Source organism: Somniosus microcephalus, chromosome 5, assembly GCF_052327205.1.
Source record: "Somniosus microcephalus isolate GS21.2 chromosome 5, FLI_Smic_1.0, whole genome shotgun sequence".
In the NCBI taxonomy this organism is placed as follows: domain Eukaryota; kingdom Metazoa; phylum Chordata; class Chondrichthyes; order Squaliformes; family Somniosidae; genus Somniosus; species Somniosus microcephalus.
In genome coordinates this window covers 4,935,966-4,957,028 of record NC_140991.1, presented here as the reverse complement: position 1 = coordinate 4,957,028, position 21,063 = coordinate 4,935,966, and the positions used below count along the sequence as shown (strand labels likewise).

At 49.6% G+C, this 21,063-nt stretch overlaps 1 protein-coding gene across 1 annotated transcript in view; it reads right to left on the bottom strand.

Moving 5' to 3' along the window:
• LOC147116827 (uncharacterized) overlaps positions 1 to 20,423 on the bottom strand; it is a 47,071-nt gene extending 26,648 nt beyond the window's left edge. The window contains exons 1-8 of the mRNA XM_085987240.1: positions 20,171 to 20,423; positions 19,451 to 19,629; positions 19,196 to 19,293; positions 18,987 to 19,120; positions 18,715 to 18,904; positions 18,324 to 18,471; positions 18,092 to 18,164; positions 17,345 to 17,455 (exon numbers count right to left, since the gene is read on the bottom strand). Of these exons, the coding sequence (XP_085843366.1) occupies positions 17,345 to 17,455; positions 18,092 to 18,164; positions 18,324 to 18,471; positions 18,715 to 18,904; positions 18,987 to 19,120; positions 19,196 to 19,293; positions 19,451 to 19,629; positions 20,171 to 20,393 (1,156 nt within the window). The 5' untranslated portion in view covers positions 20,394 to 20,423. The remainder of the gene's footprint in view (positions 1 to 17,344; positions 17,456 to 18,091; positions 18,165 to 18,323; positions 18,472 to 18,714; positions 18,905 to 18,986; positions 19,121 to 19,195; positions 19,294 to 19,450; positions 19,630 to 20,170) is intronic.
• Positions 20,424 to 21,063: the final 640 nt, after the last annotated feature.

The window sequence follows — 21,063 nt, the reverse complement described above, 5'->3', positions numbered from 1 at the left end:
CGAGGGTGCCGAGGCTACCGGTTGGCGCAGTGGAGCGCAGGCGACCTGTCCTCTTCCCTGACAGTGGGAGGAGGCTGCTTCCCAGCAAGTACCGAAAAGCCTGGAGGAAGGTGGCAAACAGGGTGACCACCAACAGCATGGTTGCCAGGACTCCAGTTCAATGCAGAAAAAATTTCAACGACCTCACTCGGGTTATCAGGGTGAGTACCCTTTCCACTATCCTCTTCATCCCGGCATGTGCACCTAAGTTTCTGGCCAAAGGGACCTGAAAACCCCAATGCCCAGCCCTCATCCAAGAGCTATGGGACTCTCATGAAAACCACTTGCACATTCAGCACTTTACACACTGTCAGGGCTATTCCACCATGGGAGGCAGTGCAGGCAAGATGAGGGCTTGACACTGTCAGGGCTATTCCACCATGGGAGGCAGTGCAGGCAAGATCAGGGCTTGACACTGTCAGGGCTATTCCACCATGGGAGGCAGTGCAGGCAAGATGAGGGCTTGACACTGTCAGGGCTATTCCACCATGGGAAGCAGTGCAGGCAAGATCAGGGCTTGACATTGTACTCAGAGGCCGTCCTTTCTCTTGCAGGGCAAGCTGGCCCACAATCCCAGGCAGCAGCTACGGACTGGGGGAGGCCATCCTGACCTCAAACAACTCAGCGACCTGGAGCAGCGTGTGGAGCGCATTATGGCAGGCCGGCTGATTGGCCCCGTCGCCAGTGGAGATGCTGACCCTGTTCTGGACAGAAATGGTAAGGTCATCACCTTTTTGACCTCTCTCTTTCCACTTGTGCCTCACACCAGCATGCTTTGCCACTATCGAACCAATGCAGTGCATAGCAGCACTCATGCCTCCCTCGCTGCCGCCCTGTCCTCACTCTAAAGCAACTCTTGTGCCTCCCTGCTTTCAGATGTTGATTCGCCAGGTGAGGAGGCGGCCCCTCAAGCTGCCACTGTCAGTGATTCTGAATTCAAGGAGGAGGAAGAGGAAGCTGGCCCATCAGTGACACCCTCAGCCGAGGCAGCCCATGGCCATGATGGGGACACGTCTTCCCTGGAGGGGAGCAGGGGGGAAGGGTCTGAGGAGAGTGAAGCTCCGGGGCCCAGCGGGCAGCAGCAACGCGGGAGCGGTGGGGAAGCTCGGCGGCCTTCTCCCCGGAGGGTGAGTGCGGCCTCCAGTCCTGCTACGGTGAGCGCAGAGGAGTTGCGGCTCCTTGGTGAAATGGGCATCCAGGCTGAGCGCAGGCACACTGAGCTCATGGCTGCAGTGGCAAGGATGCCTGACTCCATAGAGTCACTGGCAAGGAGTGTTCAGGAATTCGGGGCAGCACAGGCCAGGAGTCTGCAGGAATTCAGGGCAGCACAGGCCAGGGGTCTGCAGAAATTCAGTGCAGCACAGGCAAGGAGTCTGCAGGACTTCGCGGCAGCACAGGCTAGGAGTCAGCAGGACTTCGCTGCATCACAGGCGGCTTCCAGCCAAGTGCTCAGTCGTGCCGTGCATTCACTGGCTGGCCTGATGCAGACACAGATCAGGGCCACACGGGAACTAACTGCTGACACCCTCGCTGGATCGGCGAGGCATCGCCGGGGTCTCGCCGTGCCGCAGAAGCCCAGCAGTCTGTGCTTCAGCAGATTGCTGCGCATGCTGCAGTGCTGGCCCGTGCGAATGCCAGTGTATCAGCCGACCAGGGAGTGCCTGTGCTCTGTCAGGTTGGCAGCATTCCTCCTCCACTGCAGCTGCCATCACCCATAGGACAGACTGCTGCCGCCCAAGCAGAGTTGGAGCAGACAGCAGCCAGGCCCTCCAAGCCCAGAGCTGGTCCAGGCCGTCCCCCAAGGGCATCTGCCGTCTCACCATGTGACCCTCAGCAGCCTTCCCCCAGCCTTGCTGCAGCCACTGGGGTCCCATTGAGGAGCTGCTGCAGGGCGGGAAGGGGCCACTCGCAGAAGTGAGGCAGATCACCCTCGCAGGGAAAAAAGTAGGTGTGGCCAAATGTTGTGTTTACATATGAAGGCCGAGAATGTTCTTTTTATATATGAAGGCTGAGACTGTTGGGTTTGTTTTTTATATGAGGGCCAGGAATGTTGTGTTTGTTTTTTATATGCGGGGCAGGAATGTTTGTTTTTTATATGAAGGCCAAGGATCATGGTCATTTTTGTTTAACTGTTTTTTTGATTTTCTGAAGGTTGTGAGAGCTAGTTATGTCTCTGACTGTTTTTTGGGGGGTTTATCTGAATTAGTTTGTCATGCGGGAAGGGCACAGAGTTTACACAATAAAAAATTCCCTTTATTCACATTGTCCATGTTTGCACTTTGAACTAGTTGTTGCCTCAACCGGCTGAAGGCTTGCGGAGCAGCTCCATTCATGTTCTTTCATTGGCAAAAGCCATTCCCGGAAAGGGGGCCTAGAACTGAGTTGCAATAAGCCACCGACGGACGGCCCTTGCACTTTGTGCCTCCCTGCCGTCTTGGTTCTCCTCCTCTGGTGGTCCTCCAATGTCTGCTGGCAGTGGCTGAGTCCTGAGGATAGCCAGGTTGTGCAGCATGCATCACACTACAATGAAATGGGAGACTCACTCAGGCGAGTATGGTAGGGCTCCTGTGGCACATAGAAGATAGGAGCAGGCCATTCGGCCCTTTGAGCCTGCTCCACCATTCAATGAGATCATGGCTGATCATCCAAATTCAGTACCCTGTCCCGGCCTTCTCCCCATATCCCTTTAGCCTGAATATATCCAACTACTTCTTGAATATATTTAATGAACTGGCCTCCACCACCCTCTGTGGCAGAGAATTCCACAGGTTCACCACTCTCTGGGTGAAGAAATTCCTCCTCATTTCAGTCCTAAATAGCTTACCCCTTATCCTTAGACTATGACCCCTAGTTCTGGACTCCCCGGCCATCGGGAACATCCTTCCTGCATCTAGTCTATCCAGGCCTGACAGAATTTATAGGTTTCAATGAGATCCCCTCTCAATCTTCTAAACTCCAGTGAGTATAAGCCCAATCGACACAATCTCTCCTCATAAGTCATTCCTGCCACCCCAGGTATCATCCTGATGAATCTTTGCTGCACTCCTTCCATGGCAGGAACAGTCTAGACAGTGGAACCGTTACTTGAGCATAGCGATTGTGTGCTCAATGATGTTCCTGGTAGCTTGATGGCTGTCATTGTATCGCTCTTCAGCAGGGGTGCTAGGCGCAGGGAGCGGGGTCATCAGGCAGGTGCACAAAGGAAAACCCTTGTCCCCGAGAAGCCATCCTCATGGGTGAGCCTGGGCTTCGAAAATGTATGCCACAGAAGTCTGGCGCAGGATGAAGGCATCGTGGCTTCTGCCTGGAAAGCAGGCATTAACAGCTAGTATGAGCTGCCTGTGGTCACACACCAACTGGACGTTGAGTGAATGGTAGCCCTTGTGGTTGCGGTAATCCTCCGCATGCTGTAAAGGTGCCCGTCAAGCCACATGCGTGCAGTCAATGGCGCCCTGCACCACGGGGAATCCCGCTATTCTCCCAAATCCCATTGCACGCTCTTGCTGCTTGTCCAGGGTCATGGGGAAGGACATAAGTAGTAGGAGCAGGAGTAGGCCATACGGCCCTTCAGGCCTGCTCCGCCATTCAATAGGATCATGGCTGATCCGAATCTAGATTCACGTCCACTTCCCTGGCCTCTCCCCGTAACCCCTAATTCCCTTATCTGCTAGGAAATTGTCTATCTCCATTTTTAATTTATTTAATGTTGCAGCTTCCACAGCTCTCTGGGGTAGCAAATTCCATAGATTTACTACCCTGAGTGAAGAAGTTTCTCCTGATCTCAGTTTTGAAAGTGCAGCCCCTTATTCTTAGATTATGCCCCCTAGTTCTAGTCTCACCCATCAGTGGAAACATCCTCCCCGCATCCACCCGATCAAGCCCCCTCACAATCTTATATGTTTCGATAAGATCGCCTCTCATTCTTCTGAACTCCAATGAGTAGAGTCCCAACCTACTCAACCTTTCCTCATACGTCAACCCCCTCATCTCCGGAATCAACCGAATGAACCTTCTCTGAACCGCCTCGAGAGCAAGTATATCTTTTCTTAAATATGGAAACCAAAACTGCACGCAGTATTCCAGGTGTGGCCTCAACAATACCCTGTATAACTGCAGCAAGACTTCCCTGTTTTTATACTCCATCCCCCTTGCAATAAAAGCCAAGATTCCATTGGCCTTCTTGATCACCTGCATACTAACTTTTTGTGTTTCATGCACCAGGACCCCCAGATCCCTTTGTACTGTAGCACTTTGCAGTTTCTCTCCATTTAGATAATAACTTGCTCTTTGATTTTTTCTGCCAAAGTGCATAACCTCACACTTTCCAACATTATATTGCATCTGCCAAATCTCTGCCCACTCACTTAGCCTGTCTATATCCTTTTGCAGGTTTTTTATGTCCTCCTCACTCATTGCTTTCCCTCACATCTTTGTATCGTCGGCAAACTTGGATATGTTGCACTCGGTCCCTTCCTCCAAATCGTTAATATAGATTGTAAAGAGTTGGGGTCCCAGCACTGACCCCTGCAGAACACCACGAGTTACCGATTGCCAGCCCGAGAATGAACCATTTATCCCGACTCTTTGTTTTCTGTTAGATAGCCAATCTTCCACCTATGCCAGTATATTACCCCCAATCCCATGATTTCTTATCTTGATCAGTAATCTTGTGTGGAACCTTGTCAAATGCCTTTTGGAAGTCCAAATGGACTACATCCACTGGTTCCCCTTTATAGAAACATAGAGATAGGAACAGGAGTAGGCCATTCGGCCCTTCGAGCCTGCTCCGCCATTCAATGAGATCATGGCTGATCTTCGTCTGAGATCATAGCTGATCTTACCAGTTCAGTACCCCGTCCCCGCCTTTTCTCCGTAACCCTTAATCCCCTTAGCCTTCAGAAATATATCCAATTCTCTCGAAAATATTTATTGAATTAGCCTTCACAGCCCTCTGTGGCAGGGAATTCCACAGGCTCACCACTCCGAGTGAAGAAATTCTTCCTCATCTCTGTTTTAAATGATTTGCCCGCTATTTTTAGACTGTGGCCCCTGGTTCTGTGCTCCCCTGCCATTGGAAACATTCTCTCTGAATTCAGCCTGTCCAGGCCTGCCATAATTTTATATGTGTCGATGAGATCCCCTCTCAATCTTCTAAACTCCAGTGAGTACAAGCCCAAACTATTCAATCTCTCCTCGTAGGTCATTCCCGCCATTCCAGGTATCAGCCTGGTGAATCGCCGCTGCACTCTTTCCATGGCAAGAACATCCTTCCGCAGATGGGGCGACCAAAACTGTACACAATACTCCAGATGCGGTCTCACCAGCACCTTGTACAGCTGTAGTAAGGTATCCCTATTCCTATACTCGAACCCCCTTGATATGAAGGCCAACATACCATTTGCCTTCTTAATCGCCTGTTGCACCTGCATGCTCTCCTTCAGTGACTGGTGCACAAGAACACCCAGGTCCCTCTGCACTTCCCCATCTCCCAATCTATTGCCATTTAGATAATAATCCACCCTCCTGTTTTTACCCCCAAAGTGGATAACCTCGCATTTATCCACATTATAGTGCATCTGCCACGTATCCGCCCATTCCCCCAACCTGTCCAAATCGCACTGTAGCCTCCTGACATCCTCATCAGAGCCCACCCCTCCTCCTAGTTTAGTGTCGTCAGCGAATTTGGAAATATTGCATCCAATTCCCTGATCCAGATCATTTATATATATTGTGAACAGCTGGGGTCCCAGGACAGATCCTTGCGGCACCCCGCTGGTCACTGCCTGCCACTCCGAAAACGAGCCGTTTATTCCAACTCTCTGTTTTCTATCCGCCAGCCAGTTCTCTATCCACGTTAATACTTTGCCCCCAATCCCATGAGCCTTAATTTTGCATGATAATCTTTTGTGTGGAACCTTATCGAAGGCTTTCTGGAAGTCAAGGTACACCACATCCACTGGCTCTCCCCCATCTATTTTACCAGTTACTTCCTCAAAAAATTCCAGCAGATTAGTCAAACACGATTTACCCTTTGTAAATCCATGTTGACTCTGTCCGATCCTTTCCCCATTTGTCAAGTGCTCCGCTATTTTATCCTTAATAATGGACTCTAGCATTTTGCCCACAACCGATGTAAGGCTTACTGGTCTATAATTACCTGCTTTCTCTCTACCCCCCTTTTTAAATATTGGGGTAACATTAGCTACCCTCCAATCCACGGGTACTGTTCCCGAGTCAATGGAGTTCCGGAAGATGATCCTTAGAGCATCTGCTATCTCCAGGGCCACCTCCTAAGTACCCTAGGATGTAGTTTATCAGGCCCCGGGGATTTGTCGGCCTTCAGTCCCCTCAACTTACCCAACACCATATCCCTAGAGATACTAATTTCTGTCAGCTCCTCCCTCTCATTAGTCCCTATGTTTGCCGATATTCCTGGGAGGTTATTTGTGTCCTCCTTTGTGAATACAGAACCAAAGTATGAGTTTAATTGGTCTGCCATTTCCTTATTCTCCATTATATATTCTCCTGAATCGGACTGCAAGGGACCGACTTGGGATTTTACCAGTCTTTTCCTCCTGATATACCGATAAAAGCTTTTGCAGTCTGTCTTTATGTTTGCTGCAAGTTTACTTTCGTATTCTATTTTCCCCTTCCTGATTAATCCCTTTGTCCTCTTTTGCTGTATCCTGTACTGCCCCCAATCTTCCGGTCTGGTGCTTTTTTTTGCCAGTTGATATGCCCTTTTTTTTGATTTTATGCTGTCCCTAATTTCCCTCGTTATCCACGGTTGAGTCACCTTTTTAGGTTTATTTTTATGCCAAACCGGTATAAACATGTTCTGGAATTCTTCCATTCTATCTTTGAATGCTTGCCATTGTCTCTCCACTGTCAATCCCCCCAGAAACACCACCCAATCAATCTTACCCAATTCCCGTCTCATACCCTCGTAATTCCCTTTATTTAAGTTCTGGACCTTAGTCTCTGATTCAATTTCCTCACTCTCCATCTCGACTGAGAGCTCGATCATATTATGATCGCTCTGACCCAAGGGGCCTCGTACAAGAAGATTGCTGATAAGTCCCTTCTCATTGCACAATACCCAGTCTAAAATGGCCTGATCTCGAGTCGGCTCCTCGACATATTGGTCCAGATAACCGTCCCGAAAACATTCCAGGAATTCCTCCTCCTCAGAATTTTTACTAATTTGGGTAGTCCAATCAATATGTAAATTAAAGTCACCCATGATGACAGCTGTGCTCTTATCGCACGCTTCTCTAATTTCCTTTTTTATGCCTTCCCTCACCTCCATATTACTATTTGGAGGCCTATATATCACACCCACTAACGTTTTCCTCCCCTTGCTATTTCTCATTTCTACCCATAGATTCCGTTTCATCCGAGTTAATATCCTTCCTTTCCATTGCATTAATCCCCTCCTTTACCAGCAATGCTACCCCACCTCCCCTACCTTTTTGCCGATCCTTCCTAAATATTGTATATCCCTGGATGTTAAGTTCCCAGCCTTGCCCACCCTGCAGCCACGTTTCTGTAATCCCAATCAAATCATACTTGTTTACCTCTATTTCCACAACTAATTCATCCACCTTGTTCCTAATGCTTCTAGCATTAAGATACAAAGCCTTCAGGCTTGCTTTTTTCACACTCTCATTATGAATTAGTTTGGCCCTTTGTGTTTCTCTCCTTTGCTTATTGCTTCTCACCTTTCTACCATCTATTTCTGACTTCATATGACTTCCCTCTTTTCCACTACCTAGGTTCCCATCCCCCTGCCAAATTAGTTTAAATCCTCCCGAACCGCCCTAGAAAATATTACCCCGAGGACATCGGTTCCCTCACAGTTCAGGTGTAGACCGTCCCCTTGGTACAGGTCACTCCTCCCCAAGAACTGGTTCCAATGCCTCAAGAATTTAAATCCCTCTCCCTTGCACCACTGCTCAAGCCACGTATTTAGCTTATCTATCTTACTCTCTCTAAACTTATTAGCTCGTGGCACTGGTAGCAATCCAGAGATTACTACCTTTGAAGTCCTACTTTTCAATTTAGCTCCTAACTCCCTAAATTCAGCTTGTAGGACCTCCTCCCTCTTTTTACCTACATCGTTGGTACCTACATGTACCGCGACAACTGGCTGATCCCCCCTCCCCCTTCAGAATGCTCTGCACCCGCTCCGAGGCATCCTTGACCCTTGCACCAGGGAGGCAACATACCATCTTGGAGTCTCGGTCTCGGCCACAGAAACTCCTATCTATCCCCCTTACAATTGAATCCCCTATCACTATAGCCCTATCCCTCTTTTTCCCGCCCTTCTGTGCAGCAGAGCCAGTCATGGTGCCCTGAACCTGGCTGCTGGTGCCTTCCCCTGATAAGTCATCTCCCCCAACAGTACCCAAAACGGTAAACCTGTTTTGGAGGGAGATGACCGCAGGTGACTCCTGCACTACCTTCCTGCCTTTACCCTGCCTTTTGGTCACCCATTTACTGTCTGAGCTAGCCTTTACCTGCGGTGTGACCAACTCACTGAATGTGCTATCCACAACATCCTCAGCATCGCGTATGCTCCAGTGTGAGTCCATTCGCAGCTCCAGCGCCGCCATGCGGTCTGCTAGGAGCTGCAGCTGGACACACTTCCTGCACACATAGTTGTCAGGGACAGTGTCCCTGATTTCCCACATGGCACAGGAGAAGCATGACACGGGTCTGAGCTGCCCTTCCATGACTTAACCCTTACAATACCCTTTTATTTACTATGATTTAGCTTAATTATTGAATTCTACTTAGAATAAGTTTGTGAAAGTACTCACCAACCAGTCACCTACCTGTTTTCTGGTGTTGTATTTTCACTGCCGCCTCCTGTCCTGGAACCTTTTCCACCTAGGTTAGGCTCCTGAAATAAAATAAATTGAACCTACCTTTTCAACTTCCCCTAACCCCTAAAAGGTTAGAGGAGGTGGAAGGGTGGGAGACACTACACTGTAGTGTTTCGGGTTTAGCAACAGCTCCACCTATATAAGAGTTACTGGCCTCCTGCTCTCCCGACTGCACCAGCTGTGAAAGAAAAAGCCCGCGAAAGGTGAGCTTTTAAACTCCAGTTACTGGCCTCCTGCTCTCCCGACTGCCCCAGCAGTTACTGGCCTCCTGCTCTCCCGACTGCCCCAGCTGTGGTCTCGGGCCTCGCCTCTCTCCGGTTTTTATACCGGGCTCCGACTCACTGCTCCCGACTGGTCTCGGGCCTCGCTGGTCGCCGGGTTTTCTCCCGAGCTCCTCCTCGCTGCTCCCGCTGGTCCCGACTCCGCCTCCACCCACTGCCGATGCCGCACGGAGGCCTACCTGAGCCTCTGGGGCCTCTTGTAGTCGCTCTGCCGCTCAGCTCCGCCTCCACCCGCTGCCGATGCCGCACTGTATGTTACATCCTCAAAGAATACGAGCAAATTTGTCAAACATGACTTCTGTAATGAAATGTGTTTGGCTTGCCTGTATTCGTTTTGCACTCATGTATATTACCCTCCCCCACACGGTGTATAGTTTCACTTCCTCTTTCCTGACTAACCTGGAATGTTCCAGGTCTTGGCTCTTGGCTCCGCCCCTGACTTCTCTTACATAAAGATCCCAGGATCTGTATGACTCATTCCTGCGAGCCAGTGTGTTGAGATGTTAGCTCTGATCTTAGTGATTAAAAGCCAACTTGTTAAAGTCTAAAACTTCTAGTTTTGTGGTTATTGAAGGCACATCAATTTTAATCACTGAAGAATACTAGGGTGGATCGACTCCTAAAACCAGAGCGTCTGGACTTGGATCCATATTCTGCTGAAGCATCAAATCAATTTGGACACTGGCTCAAATGCTTCGAACTCTTCGCGAGGGCCTCATCCGCTAGCAAGGTAGATAAACTGAGTCTACTGACTACTCGCGTTAATCATCGGATTTATTCGTCCATCCGGGACGCCACCTCTTACATGGAGGCCATCACTATCCTGAAGGCCCAATACCAGAGGCCAGTAAACGAAGTGTACGCCAGACATCTGCTGGCTACACGCAAGCAGCGACCTGAGGAATCAATGGACGATTTCTTACAGGGCCTAAAGGACTTGGTCCGGGACTGTAACTGCAAGGCCATGATGGCCAACGTGTACTCTGACGAATTGGTCCGCGATTCCACACCCGTTGACAAAATCCATGATGGACATACAGGTAAACGGGAATTTAACGAAATGTTTAATTGACTGTGGGAGTACCGAGAGTTTTATCCACCCTAGCCTGGTACGGCAGCACTCATTAACGGTAACCCCTACACGGAGCAGAATTGCTATGGCTGCTAAGCCCCACATTTCGGACATTTTGGGCTACTGTGTGGTAACACTGACTGTAAAAGGCACGGACTACAAGGATTTTAAACTCCTCGTGATGCCAGAACTCTGTTAATGTAATCTTGGGCCTGGACTTCCAGTGCCACCACGAAAGTGTCACGCTAGCATATGGCGGGTCCCAGCCGCCACTCACAGTCTGTGGCCTATCAACCTTAAAAATCAGCCCGCCCTCTATTCGCTAATCTCGCTCCGAACTGTAGGCCCATAGCGACCAAAAGTAGACGGTACAGTCTGGAAGACAGACACTTTATCAAGGCGGAAGTGGACAGACTCCTGCGGGAAGGCATTATTGAATGCAGTACCAGTCCGTGGCGTGCCCAAAGTAGTCATAGTTAAAAATAGCGAAAAGAAACGGATGGTAATTGACTACAGCCAGACTGTTAATATTTATACCCAGCTGGATGCCTACCCTTTACCCCGCATATCAGAAATGGTCAACCAGATCGCGCAATACCGAGTCTTCTCGACTATCGACCTCAAATCCGCGTATCACCAGCTCCCCATTAGAACGGAGGACCGCCCATACACCGCCTTCGAGGCGAACGGATGCCTCTACCATTTTCTCAGAGTGCCCTTCGGGGTAACAAATGGGGTCTCGGTCTTCCAACGTGAGATGGACCGCATGGTTGACGAGAATAAACTACAAGCTACCTACCCCTATCTGGAGAATGTCTCTATCTGCGGGCACAACCAGCAAGGCCACGATCTAAATCTTGCGAGATTTTTAAAAACTGCCCTAAAGCTGAATCTAACCTACAACGAAGACAAATGTGTCTTCAACACAACCCGTCTCTGTATCCTCGGCTGTGTGGTGGAAGATGGGGTAATTGGACCGGACCCTGACCGATTACGCCCCCTAAAGGAACTGCCCCTGCCACACAATCCCAAAGCTTTAAAAAGGTGCCTGGGATTTTTTTCGTATTATGCCCAATGGGTGCCCAATTACTCTGATAAGGCCCGACCCCTCATTAAATCGACATCCTTCCCACTATCAGCTGAAGCTCGGGAGGCTTTCACCAGTATCAAACAGGACATTGAAAGGGCTGCACTGTGTGCAGTGGACGAAAGCATTCCCTTTCAAGTCGAAAGCGATGCATGAGGCTTTGCGTTAGCTGCGACCCTCAATCAGGCTGGGAGACCTGTGGCCTTCTTCTCCCGAACCCTTCAGGGACCTGAAATCAGGCACTCTTCTGTCGAGAAGGAGGCACAGGCTATAGTGGAGGCAGTGCGGCACTGGAGACACTACCTAGCCGGCAAACGTTTCACCCTGCTCACCGACCAGCGGTCGGTGGCTTTCATGTTTAATAACAAACAAAGGGGGAAAATCAAGAATGACAAAATACTCAGGTGGAGGATCGAACTATCCACGTTCGACTATGATATTATGTACAGGCCGGGAGCACTTAATGAACCCCCAGACGCCCTATCACGGGGAATGTGTGCCAGCATTCATACGGACAAATTACAGGGTCTCCACAACGACCTCTGTCACCCAGGGGGTCACCCGACTATACCATTTTATAAAGTCCCGCAATCTACCCCACTCCATCGAGGTGGTCAGGGCAATGACCAGAGCCTGCCGCATCTGTGCGGAATGCAAGCCTCGTTTCTACAGGCCTGACCGTGCACACCTTATCAAAGCCACACGGCCATTCGAGCGCCTAAGTGTGGACTTCAAGGGACCCCTTCCTTCTGCCGACCGTAACGTATACTTCCTCAATATCATCGATGAATATTCCCGCTTCCCCTTCGCCATTCCCTGCCCAGACATGACCAGTGCCACAGTCATCAAGTGTCTCTGTAATCTATTCTGCATGTTTGGCATGCCGAACTACATACACAGCGATAGGGGGACGTCATTTATGAGTGACGAACTGCGCCAGTTCTTGCTCTCAAAGGGGATAGCCACTAGCAGAACCACTAGCTACAACCCCCGGGGTAATGGGCAAGTGGAAAGGGAGAATGCTACTGTTTGGAAGGCTGTCACGTTAGCCTTAAAGTCAAAAGGCCTTCCGACCTCCCGCTGGCAGGAAGTCCTCCCAGACGTGCTCCACTCCATAAGGTCTCTGTTATGTACAGCCACTAACGCTACCCCTCACGAAAGATGTTCGTTTTCCCCCAGAAATCTACCTCGGGCATATCTCTACCCGCGTGGCTGATGTCTCCGGGGACAGTACTATTGCGGAAGCACGCGAGAGGCCATAAAACGGACCCCCTTGTGGAAAAGGTACAGCTCCTCCATACAAACCCTCAGTACGCCTATATCGAATACTCTGACGGGTGAGAGGACACTGTTTCCATAAAAGACCTCGCTCCCTCGGGGAGCGGAGAGAACGATGAGAGACTACCCGAGGAAGACCTACACCAAAAAGAGACAGGACGCCCAGAGGTATCAATACCCAACTTTAACCTGGAGGACACTGCAGATAACCTGGAAGACACTGCGGAGGCCCGGACAGCAGAGGAACCAGAATCCACTCCCCTAGAGGCACCCCAACCGGCTTTGCGCCAATCACCGAGAACCGCAAAACCTCCTGACAGACTCACTTATACCAACTTTGAAGAAACATCACCCCAATGGACTAAATCTAAAGAAGGGGTGAATGTAATGAAATGTGTTTGGCTTGCCTGTATTCGTTTTTGCACTCATGTATATTACCCTCCCCCACACAGTGTATAGTTTCACTTCCTCTTTCCTGACTAACCTGGAATGTTCCAGGTCTTGGCTCCGCCCCTGACTTCTCTTACATAAAGATCCCAGGATCTGTATGACTCATTCCTGCGAGCCAGTCAGTGTGTTGAGATGTTAGCTCTGATCTTAGTGATTAATAGCCAACTTGTTAAAGTCTAAAACTTCTAGTTTCGTGGTTATTGAAGGCACATCAACTTCCCCTTCATAAAACCATGCTGACTCTGTCCTATTAAATTATGTTTATCCAAATGCTCTGTTACTGTTTCCTTAATAATGGACTGCAACATTTTGCCAACCACAGATGTTAGGCTAACTGGTCTATAGTTTCCAGCTTTTTCGTCTACTTCCCTTCTTAAATAAGGGTGTTACATTAGCAGTTTTCCAATCTGCCAGGACCTTTCCCGAGTCCAGGGAGTTCTGGAAAATAATCACCAATGCATCCACAATCCCTACCGCCACTTCTCTCAAAACCCTAGGATGTAAGCCATCAGGTCCGGGGGATTTATCCGCCTTAAGTCCCATTATTTTACTGAGATCATCTCCTTAGTGATTTTAATCGTCTTTAGCTCCTCTCTCCCCCCTCATTGCCCCCTGTTTGTCCAGTGTTGGGATATTTAGTGCCCTCTACCATAAAGACTGATGCAAAATATTTGTTCAGCATCTTTGCCATCTCCATGTTCCCCACCAGTAGTGTCCCGGTCCCATCCTCTAAGGGACCAACGTTCACTTTAGCCACCCTTTTTCTTTTTCTAAATATAGCCGTAGAATCTCTTGCTATGTTTTTATATTTTTTGCTAGTTTACTTTCATAATCTATCTTCCCTTTCTTAATTAATCTTTTAGTTATTGTTTGCTGGCTTTTAAATGCTTCCCAATCTTCTATCCTCCCACTAGATTTGGCTACTTTATATGCCCTTGTTTTCAGTTGGATACTATCCTTTATTACTTTACCATGCCATAGATGGCTGTCTTTTCTTTTACTCCCTTTTTCCTCAGTGGAATATATTTATCTTGAAAGATGTGAAATATCTCCTTGAATGTAGACCACTGCTCTTGTACCGTCTTACACTTTAATCTGTTTTCCCAGTCCACTTTAGTCAATTCTACTCTCATACCTTCATAGTCTCCTTTATTTAAGCTCAGTATGCTGGTTTGAGATCCAACTCACCCTCAAACGGAATTTGGAATTCAACCATATTATGGTCACTCATTCCAAGGGGATCCTTTACTCGGACATTTTTTATTAATCCGGTCTCATTACACAGGACCAGATCTAAGATTGCCTGCCCCCTGGTTGGTTCAGTTACATACTGCTCAAGGAACCCATCCCTAATACACTCTATGAACTCTTCCTCAAGGCTGCCATGCCCAATTTGATTAGTCCAGTCAATATGAAAGTTAAAATCCCCCATGATTATAGCTGTTCCCTTATTACAAGCCCCAACTATTTCCGGATTTATAATCCAACCCAGAGAGTTACAACTGTTAGGAGGCCTATAGACTACACCCACTAGTGACTTTTCCCCCCCCCTTCTTATTCCTCATCTCCACCCAAACTATTTCACTACCCTGATCCTTTGACCCAATATCATTTCTGACTATTGCAGTGATTCCATCCTTGATTAACATAGCAACCCCACCTCCCTTTCCTTCCGGTCTGTCCTTCCTAATAGTTAAATACCCTTGTATGTTTAGTTCCCAGTCATGATTATCTTGCAGCCATGTTTCCGTAATGGCCACCAGATCATACCCATGTGTAGTTATTTGTACCGTCAACTCGTCAATTTTGTTACGAATGCTGCGTGCATTCAGATAAAGAACTTTCAAATATGTTTTGGCAATTTATTCCTGCTTTTACTACTTTACCTTTATTATACATTCTGTCCCTTCCTGACACGCTCTGGTTTTTAATTCCCCCACTGCTACCTTACTCTATTGCCTTCTCTGCTGTCATTTTTAGCTCTTAAAACCTCCCCCCCGCCCCCCACTAATTAGTTTAAAGCCCTCTCTACAGCCCTAGTTATTCGATTCGCCAGCACTCGTCCCAGCACTGGCCAAGTGAAGTGCATCCCAACAGAACAGCTCTCTCTTGTCCCAGTACTGATGCCAGTGTCCAAGGAAGCAAAACCCATTTCTCCCACACCAGGCTTTGAGCCACATATTTAACTAATTTTATTTACCCTAGCCAAATTTGCACGTGGCTCAGGTAGTAATCCAGAGATTATTACCCTTGTGGTTCTGCTTTTTAATTTGACCCCTAGCTGCTCAAACTCACTCAGCAGAACCTCGGTCTTCTGACAAGGGCATTGGTCACCTGCTGGATGCAGCAATGTACCGCGAACTGGGAGATATTGGCAATGTCCCCAATAGCAGATTGGAAGGAGCCAGTGGCATAGAAGTTGAGCCACCATCACCTTCACTGCCACCGACAGACATCCTGCTCCTCATCTGTGGCTGCAGATCTCTGCGAAGCAGGTGGCAGATCTCAGTGACCACCTCCCTTCTGCATCACAGCCTCCAAACACTACTCCTCAGACATGTTCAGATATGAGAACTGCTGGCGGTATAGCCTGGGTGGGTATGGCCTCCTGTGCCAACACCTGTTGGCCCTTCTGTCTGGCCACGATTGGCACTCACGGCATCCGAGTCGTTTGAATGCAATGCAGAAAGCCAACGTTTCCACCCATTGCAGCCCCTATTAGATGTGGTGACTCTAGGCTGTGGCACTGAAAGTTAAATCCAAGTACAAAGCTCTGGCCTAAAGCCAGAAGTACCTGTGCAAGCACTGAGTCAAAGCAGAACGCTCTCTCCCCTTGTCTCTCCCAGAAGGATTGGCACAAAATGGCTGCCACTTATAATGCAGGAGGAGTCCCCTTTAAATAGCACCCCCCGCAGCAACTGGGAACCGTTCCCCCTACCAGTTGCTGGGGCGCCAGGCGCACAGAGGGGGTGCCACTGAAGTTCCAGATCAGGGCACACCAAGGGCGTTGCACCATGAAATGACTTCAGGATCTGTGCGCGCTTCTGAGTGGGCACTGCAGTTTTGCGCGGCCGCTAAATCTTGACTGAAGTTCACGAGAGGCGCAGATCGCGCCATGCCTGGGTGCTAGCTGCTTTGCGCCCCACTTCTCCGGCGCTAACAACTGAATTTCTAGCCCAATGTTTCCACTGCCGCTTTAGTGAGGCCCAACCCAACCATTTATTGTAGTTTATCTGTAGAGAATGCCAGTCACATGTACCCACATCACCCCTGACCAGTGAAACAACGGGAGCCTGGAGACCTGTATCTCTGCCAGGCTCCAGTCACAGATCCAGTAATCTCCAAGCATCTGGACTTCAAGACTAAGTGTGATGGAATACTCTCCACTTGCCTGGATGAGTACAGATCCAACACCACTTGAAGCGCTACTCCATCCAGGACAAAGCAGCCCACTTGATTGGCACCCCATCCACCATCTTACACAATCACTGCCCCACCGGTGCACTGTGGACCATCTACAAGATGCACTGCAGCAACTCGCCAAGGCTGCTCCAGCAGCACCTCCCAAACCGGTGACCTCTTCCACCTAGAATGACAAGGGCAGCAAGTGCATGGGAACACCACCACCTACAAATCACAACATCCTGACTTGGTAATACAGTATCGCTATTCCTTCATCACTGGGTCAAAATCCTGAAACTCCCTCCCCAACAGCACTGGGAGTGTATCTTCACCACAGACTGTAGCAGTTCAAGAAGGCACCTCACCACCACCACAAGGGCAATAAACGCGGCCCTTGCAGTGACACCCACATCCCAGGAACGAATAGAAAACTGCTCTGGAACTCAAATTTGGCTGATTTCTTTTTGGGAGGCACAATTGTTAAGGCAGCTGAGAGAAGCGGCCCAATAGATTCCCAAAACAGGCTACCAATTAACACCAGGACAGTAAAATCCAGCCAGAACTTTGAATATAACGAGATCAGGTTTCATGTATAACAGGGGTTTATTATCCAACAGACACATCTACAGTTCCACGGAGCTGCACTCGGAGCCCACCCTGCGGCGATGGTCCATTTTCCACATGGCAACAGTCCCGACCAACAGGGCCACGGAGAGCAGAGCTACCCCAACCGCAACTCCAGGAAGAACACGGGAGGGGGAATCAGCAGCAGCATCTGTGGGGAGAAGGGAGGCTTAGATGGGCACTAGTTACTCCATCACTAGAGTGTAGCAGGGGCCTCCTTTACCTTTCTCTTCCCGGTGGATCCCAGCAGCCAATCTCTCATCTTCCAGGAAAATGATGGCTCCATCAGCAGTCACCAAGGACCCAGCCCGGTCATCGGCGCTTCTTCGCCTCTCTGGGGGAGACAAGAGGAAGAGACAAGAGTTCAAGGTGGGCGATTCAATGTGCAGCTGTCTGAAGCCCCAAATCAGATGGTCAATCCGATGGCCCAATGCAAAAACCCTCGGGCAGTGAGTACCGGAGTGAGATTGTACTAGTTAAATACGGTTCCCTCACTGTCAGACTAAGATTCACTCCCTATTCTCAGAAAGACCCGCTTCAACCCAGCAAAGTTTGCAGTCGTTGACGGGTCCAATGGCCAGTCTGGTCTCCTGGGGGCGGGGGGAGGGAAAGAGGCCCGTTTTAAGCACTAGTTTGACCAGCGGTTACACTGGACATACACACATTGCCCAAGTCTCCCCCAGATATCGGTTCGGTTCCACCCTGGAACTCCCGGTGACAGCAGGATGCTAGATCAATGTTTAAGGCCAGAGGTGGATTCCATTCAGAACCAGTGCAAGATGTGCTCAGAGCCGCTGAGCCAGATTGCCATCCTGCTGTAGACTAACTGGGATAGAGTTGAGCGGGCAGATTGAGGACACTGCTCCTGTGCCCAGTGTTGGGCCCTTGCCGAGTGAGCCCAGTGTCCAGATGCCCCACACCCACCCCTCCCCATCAGGGTTCAGTTTCTAGTCAGATCCCAGCTACTTACTGGGGCTGCAGGGAGCCGTGCAGTTCTCTCGGGTGGAAGGGAAGCAAACCTCAGCACTGCAGTGGAAGTGAACCTGGAAAGAGACAGTGCGGTGTGGTCAGTGCCACAGCTCCCAGTCAGGAGATTCATGCTTCTACAGTCAAAGGGTCAACAGGGGCCTCCTCACTGTGAGCAAGACCCAGGGAACAAGTTCAACCAAGAGAGCCAGAGAGAAAGACTGAAGGAAACTCACCTCCCCGCTCAGAGCCCGGCCCGAAACTCGGTCCCAGAAAGCGAAAGTGCTGACTACAAACCGATTGTGGTGAGTTGGGAACGGCGAATGGGAAGCGGCGTCTACCGGGAGGAGGCGGGTTTTGTAATTGTCACCAGTAAAGGGGCACCTGGAACAGAGAAAGAGCGGGTTATATGGAGAGGGCACCTGGAACTCCCAACTACAGAGTTACAGCGGCACATCAAAGCAAAGTCCCGAGATTAGACTGGATAAAGAAACCAGTCCATTCAAGTCACCAATCGTCAACCTGGAGCTCAGATTGGTTTGATTATTGGCCGTTCCTTCACCCAGTCCATGTCGCCCCCCTCCCCGATCACCAGCCTGCCCCAAGGTCCCTCACTCGCTGCCTTACCTGCCCACCAGGAGGTCCCATCGGAGCCCCGAATGCGGCTCGGGGGTGGGGGTCGCCCAGCAGTCATTGAGCACCAGCACAAGGGACGGATCGTTCCGGTTCAGGACTCGAACCTCCACAAACACGGGGTCCCGGAGCACACTCAGGATCGGGTAGTCACTGGCCACGTACCAGCTCCGGAAGCCACCATCTGGAAAGAGAAAGATGAAGGACGGCCACTATTTGTAGAAAGAGCCTGAAGTTGGACACTGACCATCAGCAGCACTCGCTACCTCTCGCTATTCTCAGCTCCAGAACCAGGATCCCGGCCTCAGTGGCAGGCAGTGGCGGAGAAAGGCTGTAAACTCTGGGCTTCACCTGCAATTCAGACTCCTGGCTCCCCTTGTAACTGCACTGGACATGGAGCCTGCAAGAGAACGGACACGGCTGGAGAATTCAGCTCCTCACCTTCTCTACCCGCTCCATGTGCTCCCAGTCTCACCTGAAGGGGCTGTCCCGGGTCACCGATCCCAAAGCTCCATCCAAGATCTCAAACTGACCCAACACATCCGTTTCATAGACGGCGTTCACCCCGTCCAGCTACAAGAGACAGAAGACCATCATTACAGAGAAATTGAGCAAGTCTGCCATTGCCTTATCACATGTAGTGTCTTTAAGGGCCCCCATTGCCCTTTAGACCCCCTCTTTCCCACCCGACTGACAGCCATTGATGGGGCTCCCAGCCCACAATACCTACCCGCTGAGTAGTGCCACACTCAGTGACTGCGAACTGAAAGAGCACAGTGTCTGCAGAGGCCACGGTCGGACTGCACTCCGCTCCGTGTCCATCCTTCAGATGGACCGTTGTCAGGTTTACAGGAGGCAGCGTCAAATCCTTGGAGATGGCGATCAGGACCCGCCCATCCTTGGTGCACACTGCAGGAGAGAGTCAATGAAAGGCGGTTAGTTGCTGCACGGGGAATGGCAAGGGAACCGTTACCGGGAGGGGGAGAAACTCCGCCCAGCGCAGCACCGGCTTCTAGTTTCCTTCTCTCCCCGTCCACACCCCAATTCTCCATCTAATGGAGACGGGTCACCAACTCCATCCCTACTGGACTGGTTACACAAGACCGGCATCAAATCCACAGCCTGTCCGGTCAGTGCCAGCCAGGGACTGATCTTCACTCTGCCCTCCTATCCTGGGGCGCAATTCAACCATCAGAAGTCCCAAGTGGCATAGAGAAGGAAGGAGAGATCCTGGGTCAGGATCTCAATGATCAGACTTTCAAACTGTAGAACTGAACACGGTTCCTAAACCCGCCAGCTCCCGGACTGGAGAGGTTGGAGACTCCAGCTGATGTTTCAGGACAGGAGGAGAGAGAGTGGATACTGTCCAGGGAATCCCCAGTGCAGTTGGATTGCGGCTGGTCCTGGGAAGCCCTGGCCCAGAATATAGGCGAGCCGAGAATACACCCACCTGGCAGATTGTGGAGTGAATAGAAACACGACGGCACATCCCGGCTCCCGGCATCAAAGCAGCAGCCTCTCCGCACACACTCACTGCCTTCAATTCCCCCAAACCCGCAGTCTTGGCGGAATTTGGGAGACAGCCAACATTGATCGGCGGGGAGAAGGAGAGAGGGCGGCTGAGATGAACAGATTGTAAGAAAGAACAAGCCCAGAACCCGCAGCCCCTCCATTCTAACAAGCAAGGCTCCCAGATAAGTGAGGCTGTAGAGCCGACTCCCCCTTTTTATCCCCTGTTTAACCGGCAGTAAATGAATGGTCTCATTGGCCCACGGGCTCCCCATGTGAACCCGCATTCCCACGGGGCACACGGAGATATTGGGGCCTTGTTTAAACTTATTTTTTTCTTTTTTTGTGTCGAACATATTTATTTAAATATGGTAGTACTAATCTTTTATTTAAATCTGGTAATACTTATTACAATACATCAACTTCATAATAAATCCATTACATTCATTAACCACAATAAGGCTAGTTTTAACAAAAAATCAACTTTAAGATTAACAATACAAATAAAATAATACATTTTTTCAATATGGTAGTACTTGTCACAACTCATCAATTACAAAGTAAACCCATTACATTCATTAGCCGCAATAAAACAAAGCCTTAAAAACAGCTTTAGGACTAACAGTACAAATGCAGTGGTAAATTTTACAGACAAATCAACAATATTAACAGTACAGGTACCCATAGTGAAAAACAATTTTACGCCAGTCCTATTGGCAATGTAGTAACTCTTCGTTTTTGCTTGGTATTACCTGCTGTCCTTTTTTAAAATTTTAATATTCATGTACAACATTACTTATGCAACTCATCAGTTACATAGTAAATCCATTACAT